At 52.7% G+C, this 10613-nt stretch overlaps 1 protein-coding gene across 1 annotated transcript; it reads left to right on the top strand.

Moving 5' to 3' along the window:
- Positions 1-286: 286 nt before the first annotated feature.
- LOC132338496 (aryl hydrocarbon receptor-like) lies at positions 287-8122 on the top strand. Its single transcript, XM_059868146.1, is given in 11 exon segments — positions 287-301; positions 1350-1532; positions 3045-3179; positions 4061-4184; positions 4424-4554; positions 5157-5359; positions 5445-5554; positions 5811-5952; positions 6332-6971; positions 6973-7719; positions 7817-8122. Coding segments are annotated over 11 exon segments (2586 nt in total). The 3' UTR covers positions 7973-8122.
- The last annotated feature ends 2491 nt before the right edge of the window (positions 8123-10613 follow it).

The following is a 10613-nucleotide window of genomic DNA, read 5'->3' as shown; positions in this document are numbered from 1 at the left end:
GTTCTTCCTCCAAACACTGAGTGCACAGTCCTTTCGGCCTCTGTCCCCTTCTGCAATGGATCACAAAAACCCCTTGACAGTATTCACACTTAAAGTGTACAAACAGATAGCGTACACAATCTGACAGTACACAACTTATCCGCTCGCTGATTGTCATTTATGAGGACGTTGGAGTCAGATTTTCAAGTCGCCAGGGGAAGAAGTGACCCTCCAGTCAGGTGCTTCCTCCTGCTGCTCAGCTTTCTTCACCCGAGACGCGTGTGTCCAGCCCTTCTCCACTGTCCGAATGGCCGTGTCTGTTGTCAGGAGCACAAGAAAAGGACCTTCCCAGTGAGGAGAGAGCGGTGCCTCTTTCCACACTTTTACGAACCCCTTGTCCCCAGGCTGAATTTTGTGAATAGTGAACCCCAGAGGAGCACTCTGTGTCACTATTCCCTGTTTTCAAAATCCCTGTAAGTTTCTTTTGATCGCAACCAGGTATGTACCCCCCAGTGTGTTTTCTGGTGCAACCTTCACAAAATTCTCCTAGTAAATCCTCTGGAAACTAATTCCCTCCCATCAGGTAACCTCCACTTACCTTCTTTCAATTCACCTCCTAGCTTTTCATAGCATTCAATTTCCTCTGGGGAGGGCTGAGGGGAATCATCAGGGGTTTCTTCCCTTTCAAGCTCTGGCATATTTACCACCATAAGTGCCGCAGTTTTGGCCTCCTGATCCGCCAAATTGTTCCCTCTGGTTCGAAACTGAATTCCTGTCTGATGCCCTTTCACATGGACCACCGCAATTTCTTCTGGCCCTCTCAGTGCTTCCAGAATTGGTCAAATCAATTCCCCATGCATTAGTTCTTTTCCCCTCGTATTGATCAGCCCCCTCTCTTCCCAAATCTTTCGAAATGTATGAACCACCCCGAAGGCATACCTTGAATCGATGAAGATTGTTCCCTTTCTCCCTTTCAGTCTTTTCAATGCCCTCAAAACCGCATACAATTCGCATGCCTGTGCAGACCAGCTTGCATTCAGGGGACCTGCCTCTATCACTTTCCCTGTCAACCCGTCCACAACCGCGTATCCTGATTTTCTTTTCCCTTCAATCACTCTGCTTGACCCGTCTACAAACCACTTTTCCCCTTCATCTAGTTCTTCTTCTTCTAAATCCTCCCTGATCTTGGTTTGCAGCTCGACTGTTTCCACACAGTCATGAACTAATTTCTCTGCCGCCTCCCCAAAGAGAAACTGTGCAGGGTTCTGCGCAGTCGTTGTTTTCAATTCCAAATCCTGTGAGTGAATCAAAATGGCCTTATACTTCAGCAGCCTTGCATCCGTGAGCCACTTGTCCGCTTTCTGTTGTAGTATGCCCCGCACGTTGTGCGGAGCAAATACTACCGGGGCACTCCAAAAGTCACCTTTTTTGCTTCCTCCACTAGCAAGGCCACAGCTACAACAGCCTGCAAACACGTGGGCCAGCCTCTGCTGACCGGGTCCAAAAGCCGGGACAAGTACCCTACAGGCTTCCTGATCCCCACCCAGTCTTGCGTCAGCACCCCACGTGCTGTGTGGTTGCTAGCGTCTACAAACAACTGAAAAGGTTTCCTGACATCAGGGAGGCTCAACACTGGCGCTGCCGTGAGCGCCTCCTTGACTCCCTTAAACTCTTCCTCGTCCTTTTGTGTCCATTTGATCTTATCTGTGGTGAGTTTCTCATAGAGAAACTTCACCTTGTCACTATAACTTTCAATCCACTGCCGACAATACCCCAACAATCCCAAAAGCTGTCGGACCTCTCTTTTCGTCTGCGGGGGTGGTAAGGCAATAATCCCTGCCACCCTCTCCGGATCCAGTTTCTTTTTCCCCTTTGTTAACCAATGTCCCAGATATCTGACCTCCGGTTCTGTGAACTGCAGTTTCGATTTTGAAACTTTCAATCCCTTTTCTCCCAAAAAATTCAAAAGCCCAATTGTGTTTGTCCTTACCTCCTCCTCCCCTTTCCCTGCAACCAGCAAGTCATCTACGTATTGTAGAAGCTTTGTTCCTTCCGTGGGTACAAACTCACTCAAAACCTGCTCAAGTGCCTGCCCAAATAAATTTGGAGAATCCACGAAGCCCTGAGGCAACCAAGTCCACCTGAGCTGCTGCTTCCTATTCGTCTCCGGATCTTCCCATTGAAAGGCGAAATAATCGCGACCGCCCTCATCCAGAGGACACGTCCAGAAAGCATCCTTTAAATCAATCACACTGTACCACGTATCTTCAGGGGAGAGATTGTTTAGCAATGTGTAAGGATTCGAAACAGTGGGAAACAGAGTCTTAGTTCTCTGATTCACAGCCCGTAAATCTTGCACCAGCCTAAAGCTGCCGTCCGGTTTTCTCACTGCCAAAATCGGGGTATTATGTGGTGACATGCAAGGTTCCAGTGTGCCTTTCTTTATTAATTCGTCAATCACTGGTTTCAAGCCCCTCCTCCCTTCCATGGAGAGGGGATATTGTTTGACCCGTACAGGGTCTTCAGGTCTTTCAATTTCCACCCGAATCGGGTGTTTTTGCCACAATTTCAAATCCAAACCCTTATGGTTTAGCTTTTGGCTTTTCCATTTCCACTTTTAAGGCCCTTTCAGCACTGGCCACCTTGAAGAGGGAATGGGAAGCAGAGACAACACCTTCCTTGGCCTTGCTCCTTGCCCACGGACAGTCCAGGCATTCCATGGTCTTTCCCCAGGCCACTCCTCTGGAACCTGGGATGGCTGCCAAGGCCCTCAAGGCTGTTGGAAAGGCTCATTTCCACCAGAATGGACCTGTTCTTGCTGGTGTCCACTTTCATACTGCAAGAAGTTCAGAGGCTTTTATCTGCTCCCTGCACAGGATGAGGATAAATGTCCAAAGCTGAGTCTGAGTCAATGCTCCCAGGATGGAAGCGCAATTTTCCATCAGTCTGGATTAGGATATTCCCAGGCAGCTATGTGGAAGAGCTTCATGAGCTCAGAGAGGCCATCTGTGGTGGCTCAGCTGCCTGCTAGCCAGGCTTTGGGTGCCCATGTCCTGCTGTAAAAGTGGAGTGCTTGTGGCCTGTACGTGCTGATCTCCTCTCTCCTACAGGCACTCAATGGCTTTGTGCTGGTGGTGACATCAGAAGGGCTGATATTTTACTCCTCACATACAATCCAGGACTATCTGGGATTCCATCAGGTTGGTGGGACTCTGACTTGCTGTGGAGAGCCAGTTTTCCCTTGGTGGTGGTGGTGGTGAATAGCCCCAAGTTCTTTGCAGGGATCACAGGCTCCCAGGGAGTTGTTTGGGGCTTTTCCTTGGAAATTTGGACCCTGTATTGCCAGACGTGGTCACTGGTAGGTGACAAGGCACTTCATCAGCCCGTAGATACTTTCCAGCAGCCATGCTGATGGGCCTTCATGGGGTTCATGGCCATGGGGACCTGTGTGGGGTTCCTTGCCCAGTTTGCCTGGGACACCCACTCAAATCCTGGTAAATCCTGCAAGGCTTCAACACTTTGGGCACCCAGGTAACCTGGAGAACACTAGAGCATATTTACAGGGAAGTGGGACTTACCTGCAGTGCTTCAGCTGCTGTGGTTTGGTGTCACCCACGCACACCTGGCTGTCACCAACCGCTGTGGTAGATGGCACCTGTCCACCTGGGCACAGGGAGCAAGTCCCAGGGCATTGTTCTCTTGGGAATAGTGTAGGGATGGGGTGGCTTTGCTGCTGTTTTGTTCCCAAATCCATGTTTTCATCTAATTTCTTAAGTCAGCACTAGGATTTTGAGTTGTGGGGATGTCAGAGGGAAGCTGTATTGGCTCTTTAGGCTTCTCAGGGGAGGAAGTCAGGCCCACCATGGGCAAGGAGTCCTTAAAGCCAGATGTGCTGTCTGTTCCCACCAACATCATTTCTGGGGAAAGTTTCTAACCTCATTTAGCCGGGGACCCATTTGAGCACCAGAGAAACTGGGTAAGATGAAACCAGCTGGGGCCATGACGGGCTGTTCCTGAGTGGGACATGAAAACTGGCACTGGGGACAGGCTGCAGAGCTTACAGATGGCGTGTCCCCTCCAGACAGATGTCATGCACCAGAGTGTCTTCGAGCTGATCCACACCGAGGACCAGCCGGAGTTCAGGCGCAACCTCCGCTGGGCCCTGGACGCACCAGGTGCTCCTGGGGGTGAGCCCTCTCCAGCAGGTAAAGGCAGGCTGCCATCCTGGGTGGCACCAGGGCTCCCCCGGGGTGCTGGGACCCCAACTCGCTGTCACCACTTGCACCCATGTGGCTCAGGCCACGGCTTCCTTCCAATGTTGTGGCTTTTCCCCCCGGTTTCTGTTGCTGTGCTCTGCAGACTGCTGCAGGGCCCAGTGCTGGGCACCTCCAGCCCTTGCTGGGGTGAATCCTTACTTGATTCTCTCAATCCCTGTCTTCCACAGCAGGGAAGAGTCTTGGCTCTTCTGCTGTCACCTACAAGCTGGATCAGCTACCCTCAGAAAACTCCTCCTTCCTGGAGAGGAGCTTTGTGTGCCGCTTTCGCTGCCTCCTGGATAATTCCTCTGGCTTCCTGGTGAGTACAGACCCTCCGCAGCAGGAGAGGGGCAGGCTCAGCACAGAGGGTCATACCAGCACTGAAACCACCCCCTGGAAAGATCCCGTGCTCCTTTCTGCCACGTGCAGCGCTTGCCTGACTCAGCAAGATACTTTCCCTGTTTTTCATAGGTTTGGCCTGTACCTACAGCCTCTCCCTGTGAGTTTTGTTCCTCTCCTCTCAGAAATGCTGAATCTTGAATAATCAAGTGCTTTTCTCCCCTGTGTTTTGCTTGGTTTTTCTGTTAAAAGCATGTCTTAAGGTCAAGTAGCTGGTGGTCATCCCTCCTTCTCTCTGCATTGGAGAGCTCAGGGTGCCCAGGGAAGCTGTGGCTGCCCCGTCCCTGGAAGTGTCCAAGGTCAGGTTGGATGGGGCTTGGAGAAACCTAGGATAGTGGAAGGTGTCCTGGCCCATGGCAGGGGGATTGGAACGAGATGATCCTTAAGGTCACTCCAAACCCAAACCATGCTGTGATTTGATGATTTATTCACACCAACTCTGTAGACAGATGTCTTCCTTTCCATGCAGCTCTCTTCCTTCTCCCTTTTCTGCATGACACTGAGCTTTTCTTCTCTTCCCAGGCTTTGAACCTTCAAGGCAGGCTGAAATTCCTTCATGGGCAGAACGAAAGGTCTGAAGATGGCTCTGTCCTGCCCCCCCAGCTCGCTCTGTTCGCCATCTCCACGCCCCTGCAGCCGCCGTCCATCCTGCAGATCCGAACCAAGAACGTGATCTTCAGGACCAAGCACAAGCTGGACTTCACCCCCTTGGCGTGTGATGCCAAGTAAGCAGCAGAGCTTTCAGTGCTCCATTCCTGACATCCCCCCCAGCCTCGCCTGTGAGCTTGGTGTGCTCTCTGTGTCTCACAGGGGGAAGATTGTCCTGGGCTACACTGAGGCGGAGCTGCGGACGTGTGGCACGGGGTACCAGTTTGTCCATGCTGCTGACATGCTGTACTGTGCTGAGAACCATGTCAGGAGTAAGAGTCCCCTCCCTGGTCCCTTGTGCTGATGAGTGGGCTGGGACTGGGGCAGCTCGATTGGCTGCTCTGTCAAGCCCAGTGGCTCATTCCCGCAGGATGCTTTGCTGTGCTGCTCCTGTCGCTGCAGGGAGCTCGGTGTGGAGTGCAGCGAGGGGTGTTCAGCTGTCCCCTGTGCCTGCCAGCCACACTGCTGCTGTTTCCAGTTGGAAAGGGCAGTGTGCCATGGTGGCAGCACTGGTGCTTCCTCCGGCAGTGATGAAGACGGGTGAGAGTGGGCTGACGGTGTTCCGGCTGCTGACCAAGGACAACCGCTGGAAGTGGGTGCAGGCCAACGCCCGTCTCGTCTACAAGAACGGCAAACCCGAGTACGTCGTGGTCACACAGAGACCCCTCGTGTACGTGCTGGGCTGGCATGGGCACAGCCTGGCTTTCTGCATGGCTCTGGGATGTCTTGAGCAGGGCAGCATGTTGGATTTGTCTGTGCTGCTTGTGCCTTTTAAAGCAGCAGCTGTGGGATTCTGTGCTTGGTGCTGCTCAGCCACATGCCTGTCTGCAAGGCCACCCCTCAACAGGGGTGATGCTCAGTTATGCTGCAGTTTGGTTTGTGTCTGTGTGTCTGTGTGTCTGTGTGTCTGTGTGTGTCTGTGTGAATGCATGCATGCTGGCTGTAGCAAAGGGGCTTTAGCTTGCAGGAATCACAACTGCCCATTGCAGAAGCACTTGTGGAGTGGGTTGTGCAAGTGTCAGCCACAGTGTCCTCTTCCTGCCCTGCAGAGATGAAGAAGGAGGAGAGCACCTTCGGAAGCGGTCCATGCATCTTCCCTTCACCTTTGCTACAGGAGAGGCACTTCTATACCAAAGTACTCAAGCCCTCCCAGGCTTCCCTGACCTTTTCCAGAGCAAAGGAAAACTCAGCAAGTCTAAGAAGCCCTCCTGCAGCAACGTAGGGCGCTCCCAGAAGAATGGCATTGACCCCAGGTCTCTGCTGGCTGCTGTGATGCAGCAGGACAAGGCGGTGTACACCTCCCACTCAGCTCCCATTCCAAACCCTTCCTTCAGCAGCACTTTGCAGCTCAAGGGTGTGTCCATACCAGGTGCAGGAGAGGATGCCTGGAGTATGGGCACAGCTCCATCTTCTTCAAGGGGCAACAGCCTCCAAGAGAAGCTGCTGGATTTGCAGCAGGAGGACCCTCTCCTGGCCACCGTGGACTTACTCTCAATAAAGAGTGACCAGAGCTGTTCCAACGAGCTCTTCAGTGCTTTGGAGGGCCTGGGCTTGAATGGTGAGGACCTGGAGCTCCTGCTGCAGGATGAGAAAATGGTGATGGTCAGTACGGACCCAGAGCAGTCCCCATCCCTGAATAAAAGCCTGGCCAGCAACCACATTCTCTCCTATGTCCCCAGGCCTCCAGTGGATGGGCCATGAGGGAGGGCAGCAGGTCTGTCCCCTGCCAGACACGCCCCCCAGCCCGCAGCGAGGAGGCACTGCTCCGTGCCACATGGAGAACAAGGACTCGGGCTGCCACCTGGCACAGCATGCAGGGCAGCCCAGCACTGCCCTGGCCCAGCCCCCCCTGCTGCTGTGGGAGCAGCCACAGGGAGACTTGCAGGGAGACTTCTCAGTCATGCAGCCCCTCCAAGAGGATATCCAGCAGTCCTTCTCCCTACCCAGCCAGTGCCAGGACCACGTGGCACCACCCAGCCAGCCCAAGCAGCATCACCTGCTGATGAACGGGGTGTGTGGCCCCTGGCCCAGCTCTTCTCCACAGCCCGGCCCATGGCAGGACTGTGTGTGCCCTCTGCTGCGGGCTCCAACTCAGCCTGGCATTCATGGCCTCAGCAGAGATGTGAACTCCCAGCCCCAGGGCTACCTGGGCCCCAGGCCTGGCCTGCCCCCACAGCAGTTTAACCTGGATGGATTATGCAGTCTGGATGCTGCTGGCACTGGGGACTCCTGGGAAGAGATGGCTCCATTCCCCAGGACTTTTCCCCCTTTCTCCCAGCTCATTCCTGAAAAGCAGCTCAGCTCTGTTCTTTCCGTGCCCCAGCACTCTTCCCCCAGCTCAGCTGCAGGGCGCTTTGGGAGCATCAGCAGCCCTCTGGAGACACTGAATTCCTATGGGACACGTGGCTCTGCGCAGAGCCAGGAGGGCAGGCACAGGGTAAGGGCCTTGCTCCATCTGGGGCTCAGTGTTTTCTGTGCTGGGAATCTGTGCAGCCAGTGCTAATGACCTCACCACTGCTCTCTCTCTCTCCTAGCCCCGCAGCCGCTGTGTTTTGCCCAGCTCTCCCATGGGACTGCCCCAAGACCATCCAGTGCTGGGGGGAAGCCTGGCACTGCCCTGCCAGCCTCAGCCCCGGGCAGAAGTGCTGCCAAATCCCCCTCACACCTCCAGGGGAGACTTCTGTCTCTAGGAGAGACAGGAATGGACAAAGGAGGACTTTTCCCTGGGGAAGGAGCTACCTTCAAGCTGCAGAAAACAAACCTTCCCCGCTGCTGTGCGCATCGTGCCGGTGCTGTTGATGCTGGTTGCTTTGGTTCACCTGGGGGTTTTTTCTCAACTTACCACCATCCTGCTCCCTGTGCTGGGGTCCCTGGCGTGGGGAGGGACAGCAGCAGGCAGCAGGGCTGGAGGACAGATTTCCCAGGGCGCTGGAGCAGGCTGAGCTGTGGTTGCAGGTCGCCCCATGAGTGCAACCAACGCTTTCACCAAAGCTTTCACCAAAGCTTTTGAAACCAAAGCTTTGTATTTCCATGCATGATCCAGCATGGATACCAGTCTCATGAAGGCCTGTACTAAAGAAAGACACAGAAATGTTTTCACCTTTGGTATTACATTTCCTGCCATCCCTGCCAGGAACCTGTGGCTGTGGCCGTATTGTACAGATATTGCCTGTTTTATAAGGAAAATGAGCTCTGTGTGGTGTTCTTGTGCTGCTCTGGTCCTTCCCCACCCTAACTTTCCCTGTGTCCCAGGTGCTCCAAGTATTTGGGATCCAGGTTAGAGCTCCTGTAGCAAACACCCTGGGCTTTGCTGTACTGTACAAGACATGCTGAGATTGACTGCTAAGCTGGTTTTCTCTGGGTGCTGGCCTCTCAGGTACCCTCAGACTTCAAGTCTCAAAGTTTTCAGTTAAAAACCAGAAATTTCAATAAGATAAAGAAAATAAGTAGAATGCTACTGAATTGTAAGTACTGAGAGAGTGATGTTTTCCCACAGAAAAAAACCCCACAGCCCATATGTGTGTGTGTGTATAACATGAGTTGACAGATTTATTTGTATGCCACTCCAGTGGAAGGAAAAAACAACCTCTTACCATCCCAAAGCAGCATCCTGTGGCATGGGATGAAAAGGTTGTTTAAAGATCAGGAAGACGGTGACCCTTTAAGAAACCTGACGAAGCTCATCCCTCCTCCTGCTCGCCCAGCTTTGCATTCATGTGAATTCCTCTTGGTATTGTTTCAATAAATGGTTTTGGAGCTCCTCTCTGATGTTTCCCTTGCTGGTTGTGTCTCTTCCCAATCCGGAGCACGTCAGGGTTTGCTAGCTGCAGCATTGGAGCTCAGGCCTTGCCACTGGTGACCTGAGATGGAATGGGTTGGATTGGAAGGGATTCTGAGGAGCACCTGGAGCCTTTGGGATGCACACGGTCTACCTGTCAGCTCCTGCCATGGACGTTTGAAAGGGATTGAGAAATCTGACAGAGAAGGGTAAGTGTATTAAAAAAAAAAAAAGTACAATATTTATATATTATGGTAATATGTAATATTTATGTATATAAAGTTGCATGTAGATACATTGAAATATAAAGTATGTGTATTTATAAAGTGTCTGTATGTAGTTTCTAGTATGTAATAGAAAACATCTTTTAAGACAAATGAGCTGGTTCTTCTCCCCTGCACTGTTTTTCAACCTGGAAACTCGAAAAAACACAGGTTTCTTTGCTCTGAATGCTGAATTTCCCAACATTCCCACCCCTATCCCACACCTACTTTTTCTTAGCAAAACAAGGCAGTTTTGTGACGTTTCTGAATTTTTGTTGGAAATATGCTGGGAGCATTTGATCTTTGATGGTTTCTGTGCCCTACTCTGCTTTCTTCTCCCTGTTTCTTCAGAGGAGTTGGTTCTGGGCAGCACCACCTGTGCTGAGGGGGATGGAGGGATGGCACCAGAGCATCCCTGGGGCTGCGGCTTGGTGACTTCCAGCTGACTCCAGATGCTGAGCACAGCCTGCCCACTGCCAAACTTCCTCCTCGAGCCAGGTCCTGGATGTGTAGGCCACCATTCTGTGAGCAGCTGCCCTGATGGGTTTCTCCTCTTCCTTGCCATGCATCTGCACAGCCCCACGAGCTTCCCTGCAGCCCTGCTGGCTGTGTCATCAGGGCTGTTTTAGTGAGCACAGCGTGGATTTGTTCAGTACTGTGTTTGTGAGGCCTGTGGAGCACAAGCCATCATTTCTGTGCAGGGAGGTGCTCTGCTCCCAAAGCAGGCCTGCACATCCATCATTTATGCCCATCCTCATGGCAGCTGCTGCCTGTCTTGCCCTGGGCCTCGTGGCATTGATTGTTGACAGACCAGGCTGGTCAGGGAGCCTGGCTGAAGAAAAACTTCCTTCTGCAGCAAGGGAGATGCCTCTGTTCACCACCCCAGCATCTGCAGCCTGTCCTGAGCCGTGGTGGTAAGAAAGGGGAGTTGGGCAGCTGTGCATTTGTGCTCTGCTTTGCACATGTGGAGGGAGCACGGTCCCATGGGGCAGATCAATCCCCAAGAGCTGGATGAGGCCAAGGAAGGTGTGAGGAGAGTTTGGAGACGTACAGAATCATAGAATATCCTGAGTTTGAAGGATCACTAAAGTCCTGGCCCTGCACAGGACAGCTCTGAGAATCCCGTGGTGTGCTTGGGTTTGGGGATGTTTGTGTAGCTGTAGGCTCAGCTCCATGTGGGAAAGGGCAGGATGGGCTGTGGTGCTCCTTGCAGCAGGGTAAGATGCACGTCTGGAGGGGCAGGAGGAGGAGAGCAGAGGGCATTTCTTGTTTGCCTCTTTTCCCTTTCCC

Source organism: Haemorhous mexicanus, chromosome 26 (genome assembly GCF_027477595.1).
Source record: "Haemorhous mexicanus isolate bHaeMex1 chromosome 26, bHaeMex1.pri, whole genome shotgun sequence".
NCBI lineage: Eukaryota > Metazoa > Chordata > Aves > Passeriformes > Fringillidae > Haemorhous > Haemorhous mexicanus.
This window is presented reverse-complemented; position numbering and strand designations above follow the sequence as displayed.